The sequence below is a fragment of the Nyctibius grandis genome, chromosome 31, assembly GCF_013368605.1.
Source record: "Nyctibius grandis isolate bNycGra1 chromosome 31, bNycGra1.pri, whole genome shotgun sequence".
NCBI lineage: Eukaryota > Metazoa > Chordata > Aves > Nyctibiiformes > Nyctibiidae > Nyctibius > Nyctibius grandis.
In genome coordinates this window covers 3,780,430-3,797,234 of record NC_090688.1, presented here as the reverse complement: position 1 = coordinate 3,797,234, position 16,805 = coordinate 3,780,430, and the positions used below count along the sequence as shown (strand labels likewise).

The 16,805-nt window shown below is 38.8% G+C and overlaps 1 protein-coding gene across 9 annotated transcripts in view; it reads right to left on the bottom strand.

The window, feature by feature from the left end:
* MYO9B (myosin IXB) overlaps nucleotides 1-16,805 on the bottom strand; it is a 42,953-nt gene that overhangs the window by 7,327 nt on the left and 18,821 nt on the right. For 5 of the 9 annotated variants that reach the window (XM_068420712.1, XM_068420714.1, XM_068420718.1 and 2 more), the window contains exons 5-30: nucleotides 16,637-16,736; nucleotides 16,395-16,495; nucleotides 16,045-16,174; nucleotides 15,478-15,567; nucleotides 15,121-15,237; nucleotides 14,702-14,836; nucleotides 12,634-12,755; nucleotides 11,911-12,052; nucleotides 11,445-11,640; nucleotides 10,783-10,858; nucleotides 10,237-10,326; nucleotides 9,081-9,191; nucleotides 7,948-7,987; nucleotides 7,305-7,427; nucleotides 6,762-6,842; nucleotides 6,446-6,556; nucleotides 6,061-6,183; nucleotides 5,397-5,546; nucleotides 5,119-5,285; nucleotides 3,777-4,727; nucleotides 3,163-3,229; nucleotides 2,668-2,798; nucleotides 1,837-1,994; nucleotides 1,521-1,711; nucleotides 938-1,036; nucleotides 249-425 (exon numbers count right to left, since the gene is read on the bottom strand). In XM_068420712.1, coding sequence (XP_068276813.1) covers nucleotides 249-425; nucleotides 938-1,036; nucleotides 1,521-1,711; nucleotides 1,837-1,994; nucleotides 2,668-2,798; nucleotides 3,163-3,229; nucleotides 3,777-4,727; nucleotides 5,119-5,285; nucleotides 5,397-5,546; nucleotides 6,061-6,183; nucleotides 6,446-6,556; nucleotides 6,762-6,842; nucleotides 7,305-7,427; nucleotides 7,948-7,987; nucleotides 9,081-9,191; nucleotides 10,237-10,326; nucleotides 10,783-10,858; nucleotides 11,445-11,640; nucleotides 11,911-12,052; nucleotides 12,634-12,755; nucleotides 14,702-14,836; nucleotides 15,121-15,237; nucleotides 15,478-15,567; nucleotides 16,045-16,174; nucleotides 16,395-16,495; nucleotides 16,637-16,736 — 3,979 coding nt within the window. The remainder of the gene's footprint in view (nucleotides 1-248; nucleotides 426-937; nucleotides 1,037-1,520; nucleotides 1,712-1,836; nucleotides 1,995-2,667; nucleotides 2,799-3,162; nucleotides 3,230-3,776; nucleotides 4,728-5,118; nucleotides 5,286-5,396; nucleotides 5,547-6,060; nucleotides 6,184-6,445; nucleotides 6,557-6,761; nucleotides 6,843-7,304; nucleotides 7,428-7,947; nucleotides 7,988-9,080; nucleotides 9,192-10,236; nucleotides 10,327-10,782; nucleotides 10,859-11,444; nucleotides 11,641-11,910; nucleotides 12,053-12,633; nucleotides 12,756-14,701; nucleotides 14,837-15,120; nucleotides 15,238-15,477; nucleotides 15,568-16,044; nucleotides 16,175-16,394; nucleotides 16,496-16,636; nucleotides 16,737-16,805) is intronic. The other 4 variants (XM_068420715.1, XM_068420717.1, XM_068420721.1 and 1 more) reach the window with 2 other exon arrangements.

The following is a 16,805-nucleotide window of genomic DNA, read 5'->3' as shown; positions in this document are numbered from 1 at the left end:
GTTTTCACCCAAGAAAATGCACAAACACTTCAAGATTCTGAAAATATTAAAAGTTAAATAATGAACAATTCCAAAAAAAGTGTAGCAGCATTCAGAATTTGTTACAGGCATGATTCGTCTATGGAAAGTGTTTCCCAAATAATGAAGAATGTTACAGAAAAGCTTTCTGAGGTAACCCAGGTTCCTTATCCTAGGAGAGTAACATTGTTTAATCATCCCATAAGCCAGTAACAGAGTAAGTTTTATACCTTGGGCTGCTCAGATTCCTCTTTTTTTGTATATCCTCTGATGAATTCATCCAGAAGGGATTGGAAGAGATTCAAAACCAGCTTGACTTCTTTCTCCTCCCTTTTTTTGGCCAGATTTGTAACTAGAAGCTGGTAATTTTCCACTAGATCTTTGTAGCCAACATGGATTTGCCCATTCTAGAGGAGGAAAAAATATTATTCAGAAGGCAGTCTTTTTGGATACTGTTGAAACAGTTCCATATTTTTATGTGTTGAAGTTCAGAGGTGAGAAAGCACGCTCATGATTAAAGTAAAAGATAACAGCCCATGACAGAAACAAGTTAGCACACTTCCCTACTACACTGTAGAATGGTACTTGGCTGAGACAAGGCAGTGTCGGAAGAATAGTGGAAAAGCTCTTGGCACCTCTCTTTGGTGTTTAAACACAGCAACATGAAGAGGCTGAAGACAGCAAAATCCATCCATTTCTAAAAATAAGTTACGGCTGAGTGAATGAGGAAAGGGAAACAAGCCAGCCTGCTTAAGATTACAGCAGAACTGTAAAATGTTCTGTTTCAAGTTTAACATTCAGCTCTGAATTCTATGCTAAGAATTGCTTTGTTAAAAAGCTGTAGGTCAGGCATTTAAACTGCACACTCAATTCATTTATTACCTACCAATTTTTCACTTTACTGAGACTTACTACTTACAGGAGCGGAGTACATGGTCTTGATGTTTCCTCTAAACTTTTCTGTGGCTTCAAAGAACAAACATTCAACACCAGACTTCTGGGAGCGTAAGTCATTGATCTAGAAGGCAAATATATCTACATCAAATTTCATTAAAACAAGAACGTCCAACCAGTGTTAGGCTTCAGTTGCTGGGCTTAGTCATCTATGGTCATTTCAATTATTTAAAACAACATCTCTTAACACACTGGGATGATGATACAAAAGAGGACAGTCAGGCAGGTAGGCTCTAGAGAACTCTATTTCCTTACAACTCACACTTTTTTTTCTTTAAATACAACTTTTGCTGCCCACTTGTTTGTAAACAAATGAAGAACTAACATGAATGTCACCGGGATTTAATGTAATGTAATGTAACACGTTCAGAGACTCAAAGGAAGGAATAGGAAGGGCCTTAATACAGACTTAATTTGGTCAAGCTATCAAATCAATTCCCCTTTGCTTTAAATCATAATACAAACTCACACCTAGAAAAGTAGTCTTTAAAATTCCAAATAAACAGTGAACATAGACCTGAATTTTATCACAGTTGAATGCCTTTTACCTTGTTCAGGAGGAACTCATCAAGATGTTTCAGTTCATTGGCATTGGCAATCTCACGGACCATGGAAGCTCGCCAATTCTGAGACACACTTGAGATCTTGCTGATCTTTATAGTACGGTTCTTCTTTGCTTTACTGCTCTCTTTTACATGGCGCTCCCCTGCCTGGAGGCGACTTGGTTGTCCAGAAGAAGCTGGGAAAGAAATGAATTTGTATATTAAAGCAGGATGACTGAATTGTCGCAGTATTTGTTTCCATGCAAAACATTCCAGAAAAGATGGATATTAGCGAGCTGGAGATTAAGTCACAGAAGCTCACCTTCTGAAACCTTCTGCGTTCCTCCTGTTTCTGGAAAGAGGACACAAGATACAAGGGAGAGGCCTTCTACTTCATCAATCACATCAGGACTCTCCTTTGGAATTTTCTTGTCTGGCTTTTTCCCCAAAAGTCTACGCAAAGGACTTTTAAAAGCAGACCTGAACACAAAAGCAGATACAAGACACTCACATTAGTAATGGAAGCTGGCTCTGCTACAAGAAAAGGCTCTTTTAACAGTAACCCACAATAGGATTAACCTCTATTGTGCATATTTACTCTAAGGTCCAACTTGCAGAAAAACTGAGCAGCAGAAAAAAGGGAAGACAGTCAGAAAGCACTTCTGGACGTTCTGATATTTACTAGATTAGAGCACTATCTTCAACATACACAGAGACAACACATCACATATCCAAGACGTCATTTCTGGCTCAGGCAGTCCTCGAGCTGCAGGATGCCAGAAGCTGGAGGAGCTTACATGCTTGCTGGGTTCTTAAGCCTTTCTCTTAGTGTCTTATTTCTCAGTCTGGATGACAGTACGCTACACGAACCTTTGATCTGAGCCTGTATGGTGGTTCTTAGGTTAAAAAGAACCAGTTCAAAGACAAGTGTTATGCAAGAAGCAGAGAATGTGCTCCTCGACAGGGTCAGATATCACGCTTACATCAACATGAAGATCAAGTCAACGAGCAACACAGCTACTCATGTAGCTGATGTCAACACATGTCTCTGCACAATCACGGTTCCAAGATGCCCAATTTATGTACCAGTGGAAACTCCCCTTTTTTTTTTTCATTTTCTTAAAGGCAGGCCAGTCACACACAGAACACATACCTGGCATCTATTTGCTGACTTGCTGACTGCATGGAAGTGGCTGCATCTGAGGTAGGTAAGAGGTCACTGGGCTTCTTTTGCACAGGATATTTCTTGTTGACTTTTTCTTCTTCTATCGTATCTGGTGATTGCTACAGCAGAGAGGAGTCAAAAAACTACGTATTGAGTGAAACAGATTCTTTAAATGGTTTTAAAAACTATAATGGTGGAAAAATTTGCTTCAACAAGACAAAACACTTTACCCAATACATAAGAGCTTACTAATATAAGATCCATGTATATTTAATGCTTTGATCAAGGGTCCATTTATTAAAAATTAAGTTTTCAAATTGTTGTATAATATTTGCTAATGACATTTTTTTACACGGATATCAAGTCAAAAAAAATCAACCTGAAAGGAACACAGGCATACAGAACACACTATAGCCAATTATTCACAAATCTTTTTTATAAACAAGGATAATTAAGTACAAATATGCACAACAGCATCAGTACCTGATTCACAGCAACAGACTGGGCAAGCGTTGAGAGATCACATAGTGAAGACGAATTCCCCTTCTTTCTGCAATGTTACAGAATTATATATTGTTTCAGATTATATATTTTACAGAAGTCTGTAGCGTCTTAATATTTGCCACCTTTTAAATAACCCACAAATCAATGTTATATCTGAGAGAGAATCCTGATCAACTCTTGCAACTCACTTTTAAATGCAAAATATACTGGAGAAGTAAAAAAATGGGTGTGTCAGGTTTCCTGACGTATCAGAGGGATGACGCTTGCAAACTGCAGGTCACTAAAACCTTGTTTTCAATGGACAAAAGACACATAAAAATAAACTCCAGACACTACTTTAACTGAAGCCATGACTCTCCATTTTAATTCAGCAAGGCAGGCTTTGTATCTTTTGTTGGCTTCTAAAAACATTCTACCCATACAAATTCAGCTGCAGGACTGGGAGCCAAGAAAAAGCAGCAGTTGTTCATAGCTCTACTTTCTCCCAGAACATGGCCAGACGGACAGGCTATCAGGAGTTGTCCATCTATTTTTAAATATTACATAGATCTGTTTACTGAAAAAAGTTAAAATAATTAGGAAGCTGCCCTTACTGTAGCTGATCCTGAGGAGACTTATCTGCACGTCTTCTTTCATCCAAGGACTGACTCAGCATATCGTTCTGACCGGCATCAGACTGTCTCTTTCCTTTCCACTTCTCTCTCTTGTACTTCAGTTTCCCCGGGTCATCCACATATCTCTGGATTAGGGAAGAAGTGGGACTCTCCAGATCTTTGCTTGCCTTCTGAACAACACGTTTGTTTTTATCTGCCCAGCATTCAGCTGGAGTTTGAAAGCTCCCAGTAGCAGATAGCGTATTATGAAGATTCAGTGCAAGGTTTGTCGGCCTTTCAGGGCAGTTAAAGCTTTGGCTGCCTTTTAGCTGGTTATTTTGATTCCCTTGTGTTTTCCTTTTATCAGCTGCCTTATCATCTACTTCTGATACAGGTGGTTGCTCAGGAATAGAACTACTTTCTTTTATCTCGCTTGATGGTGGCGTGTCTGAAAGGGCTTTTTCTTCACTTGGACTTTTCTCTCCCTCGCCGCTTCCTTGAAGGACAGCATCTTGTGCTGTGGATTTCTTTGGCACTGGAATAGTTTCCAGGGTCTCTTCAGAAGAGGTTTGTTCCTCATGGCACGGTGAAGATGGTCCTTCAAAGGAAAACAGGACATGCTTATTCTGTAACTCGTTATGTTCCAGCCCCCTCTGCCGGCGAGATTCCCGTTTCTCCCGGCTGTTTGTTACTTTCTCAGAACCTTCTGTCACGTTCTTCTGGGGTAATGGGGCTTTTTCAGATGAGCTCAGGTTTTCGGCTTGCTCATTTGGAATCTGATCCCTGTCCTCAACAGCTTGATCCAGCTCTGGCTTGTGTTCCACAGGCAACTGATCCGTTGCTGGTTCACTGAGCTCATCCTTGCTTGTATCATTCTCTCTGTCTTGATCTTCCTGCCTTTCTCTCTGCTTTGCTTCAGCTTCCTGCTTTTCTATAGCCATTTTCTGAAATCTGTTAAGAATTTGTAAGATGAAAATACAAATATGTAACGCACAGAGGTCAAGAAAAGTACCCAACTGTTTAAATGCAGCCTAAATAGCAATACAGACACATAGTACAAATACACCTACAGTCCCCGTATGACTGCATGGAGGTCTGTTTCTTAGGACTGGCCTGCATCAGTGCAGCTCAGCTGAATAATGCTCAAGAATTCAGCACTTAACCAGCTTCCACACACCACCAGCCATTTGACACCGACTGCAGTATCACATGGTAATAACTATCTTTAAGTTGTTAGTTACTAAGTCAACATATCACACTGAAACTGAGCTTGGCAGGTGAAGCCAAGGAGCTAAGTGGTTAAAATGCATGTTTTCATATCATATTGCTCCTCTTCCTTTACCTCTTACGCTGTAGATGCCCTCTGACCATGGCTTGCACGAGACAAATTCTCCTCTTCTGCTGAAGGTAGTATTTTCTCTCCCTGTACCTTCGCCATGCTGACTGAATATAAATGGCAGCATTATTCCTCTGCAGCGCCATCCTAACGCAACGGGAACGCCAGCAAGCCTAAGAAGGGAGATTTCTAAAGTAAGGGAGGGGTACTTGAAGGTGGGGAGTGTTATTTGAGGGGGGTTGTTTGTTTGTTAGGAAAAGAAGATTGGCAATTCTCAAAGATACCTGTAACACAATGGCTGCCTGCCTTGTTCGGAGAAAGCGTCTCCTTTCTAAAACCATCCTGAGCCAGCTCTGAAGCAGAATGATTTTCCTGATCACTTCTTTATGTAGTGTATCCTGTAGCATCTGCCGTTCAGCCTCTTTCATAAAGATCTGCTCAGTTAAAGAAAAGTTCATCAATGAACAGTTAATAGGAGCCTTTCAGCCCCCACTGGAGGTATCTTCACAAGCTAAAAGATGAGAATGGTAACACTTATTAGTGACCCAAACCTTATCAGCTGACAGCAATTAGCACACCCAAAAAGAAAAAGTCCTTTTGTTTTACCAAATCTCAGTGTTTGGATTCTAAAACATACAAGTGCACTTAAGCCTTCAAATCAGAGAACTCTTGCACAAATGAAAACATTGACCTGTTTGACAAATGCCAATAGCAACAATTTCCCAAAAGTAATATCCATGTAATACAGAATTGTACTCCACTGCAAGACAACAGGTCAGCATCAAAAACAATGAGGCAACTACTGATGTCTGTGTCAACATTTGCAAGAGTTAAAACAGCTAATTTAAATACAAAAATGCAGAAAAGAGTAACACCTGTAAATGAACTGCACTGAATTTTGCAGTGTACATCAGTATTTCTTATTGGCTTACGGGAAGTTTCACAGACCTTGGTCATCCCTATTTGATAGTAGTTTTCATCCAGTTTTAGTTTATTCAAGTAAACACAAATGTCTTCCTTAGAGGCTTTGGCATTTTTGGGCAGTAACACCTGAAACTGGTCGATGAATTCCTGTGAAAAGCAGAGAGAGCAAGAGATCAAAGCTAGAAGGCAATTCACAAGTTTAGAGTTTTAACTAGATTTCTAAAATGAAGCTAAGACATACAGGGGTTTGAAAGTCCTTATTTCTCACTCCAAATTGAGCTATTTTCCTACTCTGTAAAACACAGGCTTCATCCAACCTCCAATTAACACAAGACTGAGGCAATGTGTGTCTTTCCGAACAGAGCAGATATTTCTGAAAGCATAAATCCACTTCCAGTTCCTCACATACCTGGAATGTATATTTGGCACTGTAGCCAGACCTTCGGATTCGCACAGTTTCTAGCATGCCAGTGTATCTTAACTGTTGAAGCACCAAGTTTTCATCAAAAAGCATCTCTTTCTGAAAAACACCAGCAGTCAACAGCTAGTAAACGCCTGAAAAGTCCTATTTCTGCCCAGTAGAGAAAGCACATTCTGTTTTTACACCCTAGTTACCTTTCACCTTCATACAGAACAACAGTGAACAAGTGACAAGAAATATGTTACAGGGCTAAAGACTTAGATCCTCAGCAGCCAGATCAGCTCAGCTCTTAAGGCCATCTTACCTTCTCAGCATTGGAGCGGATGCAACGGATGAAGAACGGCTCAGCTTTACCCAGTGTCTCCAGTAACTTATTAAGTGAAGTCTGAAATGAAATAGTCAGAAACATTTTTTGCTTCAGATACCAGCATTTTGAGTTGCATCTGACAGCAGCACAGCTTCTTCCTCAGAAAGAAGGTTCTTTCAGGTCTGATAGCTACACAAATGCTATTTCATCCACTATGGAGGTCCTCCCGTACTGCACAGCACATCCCTGTATTTGTTTTTGCCTTTACTCAAGACAATGAAAAGGAGGGTTTGCATATGCTGTTACAGTAGCACTAGATCTACATACAAGGATGAGGCTGATTGTACAGAGAACTAACACATTTCATAGCATTAGAGTAGTCTCTAAATATAGTCTGACTTTAATTAAGTAGTAAACCCTACTTCAAACAAATCCCAAGAATAAAAACCATTTTGTTTTTCAAGCAAGATCAGCCCAGATCAGACCAGGAAGGTCTGTTCCCTTGAGGTCAGGGTGCACACCACCACACCAGTCACCTACCTGGAACTGTGCACTTATGCTGGGGGGTTTCTTCTTTTTGTGTAAGTGCAAGAGGGATTTTGTAGTTCGGTCATGCAGAGTCATGCTTACTATGAGCTTCAGAGATTTGGAATCCAGCAAGTTCTGGAAGAAAGTTTTCATAATCAACAAAGTACAAGTCCTAATTGAAGGGGAAATATATCAGCCTGCATCAAAATGAGTAAGCATGAAACCAACTACCTAGAACTCCACATTCAATCACGTTACACTTCATGACTATTTCTATTTTGGACCAAAGCATCTTCTTAAGAGTGAAACTTTTCCATTGCCCCATCCCAAGAGCATAAGGTGAATAAGGTGAATTACATAACCACTGTGTTTGCCTTCCATGACTTGACTGGAAATGGCTTTATGTACTTATGGCATCTCTAGTCTAATTAAACAGATGCCAATTCACAATTTTTTCCTGTTGAGCTCTTATAAAGGTGAACATTTATCTATCCTTTAGATTATCAAAAAGGAAGTTTTAAAGGATAAATGATGCAACTTTCTTACACTATGAAACAGTATTTTCTGGAGTGAGCTCTGTCAATCAAAGGGAACGTTCACAGTGAAAAAAACCCAAAAAATAAAAGAGAAATCTAAATTTACTGAATAACTTTACCTTGGGAATGATCTGCTTTTGTTTGATACCTCTACTTTTCCTGTTAAAATATTAAAAATCATTTAAGAAAAAAAATACACATGATTTTTGGTTATTTCAGCAAGCAATAAGTTGGTGCAATTTATGAGGCAAGATGAAGGATAGAAGAAAATTAGCACAACAGCATCAGGGTGTGTTCATGCACGTGTCTCACAAGTGATCAACGCAAGAAATGCAAACTGCTTCGCAACAAGAAGTTTGTTTGTTTGTTTTTTTAAATAAACTGTGTAGGTATTGGAAGCTTTCAAAAGTGAAACATTCTCTAAAGTTAAAGCTATTAAAAACTGCACTGTTGCACAGACTATTTTTGTGCAAGCTATTCTGTTTAGCTGACTGTACAGTTATTGAACTCTTGTCATAATACCAGGGCACTATTAATTCAAAATATTTGATTCAAAAGTCACTGCTGCTTGCACCAGAACCCCCGTGAAAGTACTTAATTGCTCACAGAAGGACAACACATGCCCCAGCACTCCACTGACGAGTTCAGATATGTCTGAGATCATCCCCAGAACCTCCTGGGGCACTACACAAACCTCAGGCATAGCTCTCGTCCACACACAGTGAAGGAGAAGCAGAAGCTCTCAGAAACAAGCCTGTAGCTCACATCCTCCTCATTCTAAGCATGTTAACTCCATGATGTAAGGCATGTTCCAACACCATGCCACCCAGTTTACATTTATTTATTATACAATGGACCATAGATTGATTTTCTGACACATGCATAGCTCTGTACACGTAAAGAGTCTCAATCCAGGAATATACACAGCGTTGGCATCCTGAATTTCAGAAAACCAGTAGTTGTTACTTGTGAGAGATTTCACTGTCGGAGCTTTTGCAACAAGCTTGTGCTACATATTTGGGTTTTAAGGCAAGTTTACATGAAAAGTGGGCTTAACTTTCAGCTAATACAATGAAGCAACAAAGCATTCTCTATGGCCTTTATATTTTTAGAAGGAATTATTTTGTTCTTAAAGGTCTTGTTTAGTTTTTTGCAGAAGACACACTTGGGACAAGTATATTTTCTATGGACTAGAATAACTGCTTGGTTATTGTTACACTTTCAAAGCAATACCTAGAGCACCAGAACTCACATGAAGTGGGAGCGGTGTTGAAGTCGACTGAGTGACCGAAGCAGCTTACAGGGATCATCCCCCTGCCATGGAAGTCCTTTTATACTTGCGATGATTTGTTCATGCATGTCTCTAAAATGATTCACAGCAAAACAAAGATGGCAAACAAAGATACACAGCCATGAGAGAGGGGAAAAAAGGAGTTAAAAATCCAAGAGAACCCATCACCAAGTGTGCTACAAAGAGCAGCAGGTCAATCCCAGACTACTTTTTCCTAAGCATGAATGATTCTGATATTGTCAGTACTTTCTATTCTGTTAATGCCCTAAAATTTCATTACCAGGGTCTCATACTAAACTTACTCTCTAATTCTACCTTTTAGTGTAAATTCTTGAGCCAACAATTCAGAAAACAGAGGGAAATTTGGCAAAATGTACTTAATGTGCAAGGAACCTTTTTGTTAAGCTAAGTAGCCTTTTCAGATAGATACAAGCTTCTTTATAATCAAGCAATAAATATTTTTGCATAAGGATTTGACTACTCAAGTGAGGCTGCATAAGCAGACTTACATCAGAAAAGTAAGTTAAAACTAGCTATTACAGGAATACTTGATGAAATTTTGTTTTTCATTTCCATTTCAAACTTATTTACACATTTAGCTTTTCAAAGTAAGCCTGGGATGGTCCCTAATTTGTGGCAGATTCCATTATTTTAAGCATGCATCGTGCTCGTGGAGCGTTGTGTCTTGGCGCAGAACTTACCTTCTTTACTCTCCAGAGAGGCACAAACCAAAAAATAACAGAAGCGTAAGAATCACTTCTGACTGTTAGATGCTATCACCATTCTGAGCTGCTGAGTGAGGCAGCAACGTTATTACAGACAGTTGCTTGCTTCCTTTGGTACTTCTGAAGATTTTTGAATATAAGATTTTGTTTGAAGATATCACAAGGAAACAGATATGTTACACTATGACCAATCCTTTCACTCAAATTGTATCTTTAGTTCTTAGTTGCCACAAGTGACAGAGATTGTCCAGGATGAAGTATTATGAAGCAGCATGAAGGCACTACTTTATGTGTACTTCATGGCTTCACTTTTACACAGAGCACACTCAGAAGGTCAGTCTGTCCAGGAATGTGCCTCCCTGGCCTTTAAGTGCAGGTCTATTTCTACTTACTTCTTGTTTTCATAAAAAGAAATGATGTCTTCAAAAGCATTTATATCGAAATCCTCAGAACAATCAAATGAGAAATCAAGCATTGAGCAGCTGCAAAAGGAACACGTATACAACCTAAATTCTCCATAGGAAGGCAAATATGCCTATACAGAGCAACGTGTGGAGGCAGTTTTGTAGGACTTCCCCTGCCTCCTAATCATAAGGCTGCAAAAAACACGAGTGCTCCTATGAATCCTTCAGTGACACAGGCTGGCTGCAGAGGAACACAATATGCTAAAAGCAACATATACAAAGTACAGTCAGAGAACTCAAAAACTCAGTGGTAAATGGAACTGAGGTTGTGTCACCCACATTTGGTAGTACTGGGTCTTACCTAAAATAAGCTAGAGTATTGTTTTGATAGTATTAAAAAGGCCAAACAAAACAAGACAGAAGAAATAAAACTTGCTATCCTTGTGGAAAGATCTAGTTGACATTTGATATATGAAAACACAACTCAGCAATTCAGGTCTTTTCCCTGATACGGATTAAGTACGTGTTTCTCACCGATAAACTTTTTCTACTGGTGTATTTGATCTCTGGAGTTCTCCAAGGGGAACTCTGGGTCCTTGACGTACCACTCCTGTTACGAAATAATCAACAAGTTGAATTTTGACAGAGATATGAGCATAACAAACAAAAAAAAGCCCCACCAACCATAACAAGCAAAATATCTATCCAAGGGCCTGGAGTTTTTGTCTAGTACTTTAGCTATCAAGCTAGACCATTTTGTTTCTCAAACTCCCTACTATCAGAAAGTAAATAGCAGCTGCTCAGAAAAGCTTTTCAAAATTAGTATTTAATCCTGAATATACTCATTTGAAACCTCAGGGAGGTCTGAGAAAATAAAAAACAGTGATAAGACGAGCATGCATATTGGAATTAGTAACATCTTCCCCAACTTTAACAAATAGGACTTCAAATTTGGCACAGCCTGCTGGAAACGGTGCATTTATTGGGGGAGGAAGTCTGAAGGATCTCAGATAAAACAGTGACAATCTCTTTGGTATGTGAATGTTAAGCTATTTTCACAAGTCAGTTTTGTCCTTCGTACCAAACCACGATTAGATCTGGATGATAAGGTTTTGCCATCAGCTGGTTCTGTCAACAAGCACTAACCAATTGTACAGTATCTCAAAGAGTTTCCAGAGCCTTTTTTCATACTGTACCTGCAGTCTTCTGAGCTCTCTGGCGTCCAGCTTCTGCAAAGACAGCCATGGCTCGAATAGCTGCCCGCAGAACCGCCCAGCGGAACACAGCGACAGGGTCCATTCCTATCAGCTCCCGGACGTAAGCACTGTCACTGCTTCGTAGTAAAGCAACAATATCTGGTCTCATGTAATCCATATTTTTCTCCCTGAAATCCTGCAAAACAGGCACATCGAACCACAAGCTCTCAGGAAAGCTGTGTTTTGACCCAAGATACTAATCACTATTCAGAATAATTCATTATTCTAAGTAATTCTCACTATAGTGAGCGTTATCCTCAAGTCTAGACCACCACACACAAAAAAAATCTGAAGTACATCTGAGGACACATCTTATCCACCCCATTCCCAGAAAATTTTCTACACCCTGACAAAAACTACCAGAAAGGTATGGAAATTTTTTGTGGCCATCAGATCTATCACCTACTTTTATCTGGTATTTAACTTTCCCAGCAAAGTGTCGAATAATAAAAGCAGGCTCCATCACTGGGGTTCCAACAAAAAACTTGTTCTCCTCATGCTGCTGTTTGAATTTTGCAAGTAGAGTTTGGTTGGTGGCATGTGGAAAACTAGGAAGACAAAACAAAAGAGGTCAGCTATTTTTCAAATATAGGTACATTTATTGAGGTGCAAGGTGACAGACTGAAGAACACCTTTTCCTTGTGGAAAGTTGTCCAAGATCTCTACACTTTAACACCTGCTTTGAATCTTAGAGGTGGGCTTAATTTCTGGGCCAAAACCAGCTCCACACATAACAGAATATTCTGAGGTTTCAAGTGTACATCAATGCTTCCTCCCACTTCACCAGCCAAGTTTAGTTAGCACCACGTTAACTATTTACCACATTTGTTACTTAATGTTCCAAAGACTCACATACATGCATTTTACTTTAATGGTAATTCCATAGTAAAACACAAAAATGAAAGTTTTTAAGTCTGTTTAAGCCAAAGTTCAATTTCAGCATCAATTTATATCACCACCATACTGCAGTCATTAGAAGCAAACTAGAGGGCAGATCACAGCCATAAGACAACCCGTTGCTTCCCACAACATTCCTCTCCTTTTTAAAGTGCTGTATCTCTTGTTCCCTTCCACAGTCCTTCCCTCCTCCCTGCCACACATTTTTTTTCAGAAGATGTTTGTTGCTTACTTGCTTTCTTCATCCAGAAGATAGAAGAGGCCAGTGGGCTTCTTGCTGATTAAGTGAATGCAGGCCACATTATCAGTATAGTCAATATTGTGCCAAGTGATCCCTTCACTCTTATATTCCTCCTGTGTAGCTCAAGAAAATTCCCTCATCAGTACAGTGCCCTGACCTTTAATGTCCTGTGGTCTAAGTGCTTAAAAGACATCCTTGAACAGCTATGGCAAGTCGAGTTTGTTAGTTCAGGCAGCAGAAACAAAAATAAGGAAAAATTTATAAATAAGAACAGAACAGCAGGCATATTGGGTCAGATCAAAGGTCCACCTCGGCAAGTCACTCAACAGCGGATGCTTGGGGTAGAAGTATTTAAAAACCAAAACAGTGAAAAGAATGTTTTGCTGTGCCTTCCCAGCAATCAGCAGTCTGTGAACTCAGAGTTAGACATCTACATCATTACATGAAAACCCTAAGCAGACATATATTGGAGGAATTTAAGTCTATTTTTCTCTTCCATAGTTCTTGTATATGAGAAATGACAAATATTTAATGTCAAGTTCCAGAATTTCCAAATTGCACTGTCAGAGGAAATAACAGAAGTTTCAAAACAGGCAGTTAAGCCCTACACAACATCAACACCAGAACTTCCCGAAGGAAGCAATGTATATCGCTTAGGTTCAGAAAATTTGGAGCTCTTTGACAAGAGAGTACAAAGCTCTTCTGCTGAAATGACAATACATCAAATGCTTGACATGACAAGCTTCCCATTAAGATACAGAACCAAAATATTAGTTTTTCTTAGTGCTGTAAATGCACACAGAAAAAACTAGTAATAGGGAACTAATGTAAAAAAGCACACAGAAAATTAAATAAGTTTTACATTAAACAACAGACAAAGAGCACCTCTCACTGTTCTATATGGTGATAAGAAATGGATTATTTTTAAGTAGGTAGAATTCAGTCTGCCTAAGGACAGACTGCTCAGTGTGGATGCCACATTACAGAACTGAAATGTCATTTTCCACAGACAAAAAAGCCTTTCTTTAAAAAGATATAGAGATCTCCCCCTGAGGGCCCTCATGCTGCAAGAGATACAGGAAATGGGTCATTCAAGGATTAAGCTTATTTGGAAAAATGGTATTAGAAAAAAGAAAACAATGTAACTATTTACTCTAGTTAGCCTGGATAGCCACTTCTGTCATAAGTTACAAAACAGGGACCTCAACATGATGTTTACATACGAAGTTTGCATGTTTGGTAATTTTCTTCTCTTTAAAATGCTTGTTTAAAGTTATCTACATGTTGTTGACAAAATACCACATGCTACAGAATGACTTCTTTCTTTCAGCAGAGTGACCCAAGAACAATGCTTGAGCACAAAGCAGAAAAAATCCATGTCTAGAGCAAAAAACCCCCCAAACCTCAGTCTAGAAACAGGATCTCTTAGCTCTTGCAGCACTCAAAGCACTCTGTAAGAAGATGATACCATCTGCAAACAAGTAAATCAACATGTGCCAGTAATACCAGGGTTTCAGGACTACTGCCTGTATCAACATACAGTTGTATCCCCTAAAGGCAGTCAGGTGGAAGAAGCAACAAAGACTGGTTACCAAATGACAAAAATAAAAGAAACTGTTTCCCAACCATTAAAAACAAAAAAAATCTGAAATTAACACCTCACCTACCATGAAAAACAAAAAAATCACCCTGAAACAAACACCTCACCTACAGACTTTCAATCTTAATGTTTACAGTTTCATCTGGCTTCTGTCTGGGGTTGCCTGAATGTCTTTTTAGTTTCTTGTAGTCAAGCAGAAACTTAATGCTTACCCTCTAAAGACAGACTCTGCTATCATTAGTATATATAGAGCACTAAATACAGCAAAGCTGCAACCTTCAAACAATACCGTACCAAGCAATAACAAAATAAGAAATTAAAAAATAAGACTTTCAGAAATATATTCAAGCAACTATATAAATTATGCCATGGAGTTCTGCAGAATAGTGGCTAAGTTTGCATAATATACGAGCACTTGATAAAAGAAAGGTTTCGTTTCAGCAACTCCTAATTTCTTACCTGTTCCAATTTGAAAATATGCTGATTGAAATAATACTGAAGCTGTTCATTTGCATAATTTATGCAGAACTGTTCAAAACTGTTGGTTTCAAAGTCTTCAAATCCAAAAATATCAAGTACACCAATGGACAAACACTGAAAGAAGATGTGGAAATCTAGTTAAGCAAGCTGTCATACAGTGACTTAACCCACAACAGCTAACCCTTACAAAAAACGCTGTAGTGTGTGCTAATAGATTTTGAATATTTAACAGTTATGTCTATTGGGAAAATAGAGATGATTAAATATTACCAACAAATTTATCAAGGATTTCAGAAGAATCAAAATTGATCCCCGCTATCTGAACACGTCATCCATAGCGTTCTCTGATAGCGCTAAATACACAACTGTACAAAGACTTGTTTTTGTGAGAAACTTACTGTAACAGACTCCTCCATGTCCTTCTTATTGAGGAGCGCGTGATTAATTCGCAGCACAATCCAATCAAACAGAGCACTGTATAAGGACTTTGCCATAGAATCACGAGCTGTTATTGCCTGCAGATGAAACAGTGTTCAGAACTCTGTTTTAAAAAAAGCATTTCTATTTCAGACCAACATCACTCAAAGGCTACAACCCTAGCAGAGACAAATCAAAACAAAATTCCCCTTTAGTGCTAACTTCTGATGTTCCAGACATCCCTCAGTAAATGTGAGAGCGTACGGTATTAGCTTTTTTGTAGCCAGAAAAGCAAGCTTAATAATTAAAAATAATTCTACTAGTGTTCTCTTACTCACCTCATTGAGACTATATGGCAAAATAAGCTTATCATTAGCAGTCACAGTTTTTCTTTTTGTTAGCACTTCTACAAGAATTTCTCGTTTAACCTTCAAAACAAGAACAAGAGTTACTGTCACCCTTGAACCCCCCAATGAGTAACCTGATGGCAACAGTGGACATCACAATTTCCTCAGAGAAGTCCAAGCTCTTTGACAACAGCTACAATTATCATTCATCAATAGCTCTACAAGTTCTTCAGGTTCTTTAAATTATTCTCAGCTTAGATTCATTCAGATGTTTCCCTATGGTGGCAAACAACACATCTCCACTAAATTTACTCCTGCTCAGCTCTATGATTATTGAGTAAACAAATTCTATTTCCATGCTATGGGCTATTCCATCCCTAACCCAAATAATTTCACCAACTGTATCCATTTCCCACCCCCATAAGATAAATGTGGTGGAAGTATCATAAACCAGATTTAGATATAGCAAACTGGGCAACAAGATACTCAAGCAAAATGCTGAGGTGGAGCACGACAAAAAGATCTATCAAATGTTAGAGGTAAAGAGAAATACTCTACTTTCAAAAGCTGGGAAAGAATGTCCAACACTTCAGGAGGTCCTACTTCCAACCCTTCATCACGGCCTGTAGCTTTCTTCTTGTACGTAACGTTGCCCAAATAAAGAATAGCTGAAAGTACTGCAAAAATCCTAAGGAAGAAAAATTGAATTGTATAAGAATTTTTCTTATGAGTTCGTTATAACAGGTTAGCAGACTTAATTCTGCTTCAAGAATTTGTTTGTAAGCCCTCAAATACTCAGCTCTCCTTGTTTCCTAGTGGACTAAATGTGTTCCCGATACATACAGTTTATTGCAATTCATGAACATTAACTAGCTAACAGTAACAAAAGCTTAGAGGATTCTACTTACTGTTTTTTTGTTGCTGAAAGGAAGCCAACCATCTCCATGGCTTGTTTTAATCTTTCAAAGTCGTGTCGGAGATCTTCCCCATCTTCAATTTTCAAGTTATGCTGTGAAGAGAGATCCATAATTAAAGGCAAAGAACGAAGCCCAAACATCACAAAGTATAATCTGTTCTGCTTTCTTTCATCTTTAACCCAACAGACAGACAACACTTATCAATGCATTTGTAAATCCCTGTCACAGATCACCTGATTGAGGTAGAAATAATCTTCAGGTTGCTTGAGGTGAAATTCTTTACGCTCTTCCTCACTGACTCCAAGTAGCAAATAATAAAAGACGTGGTAGTTCCTACAAAGTCAACACATTCCTCTTTCATGAAAATATAATGATTTTTCTTTTATTCTATATACTTCAGAT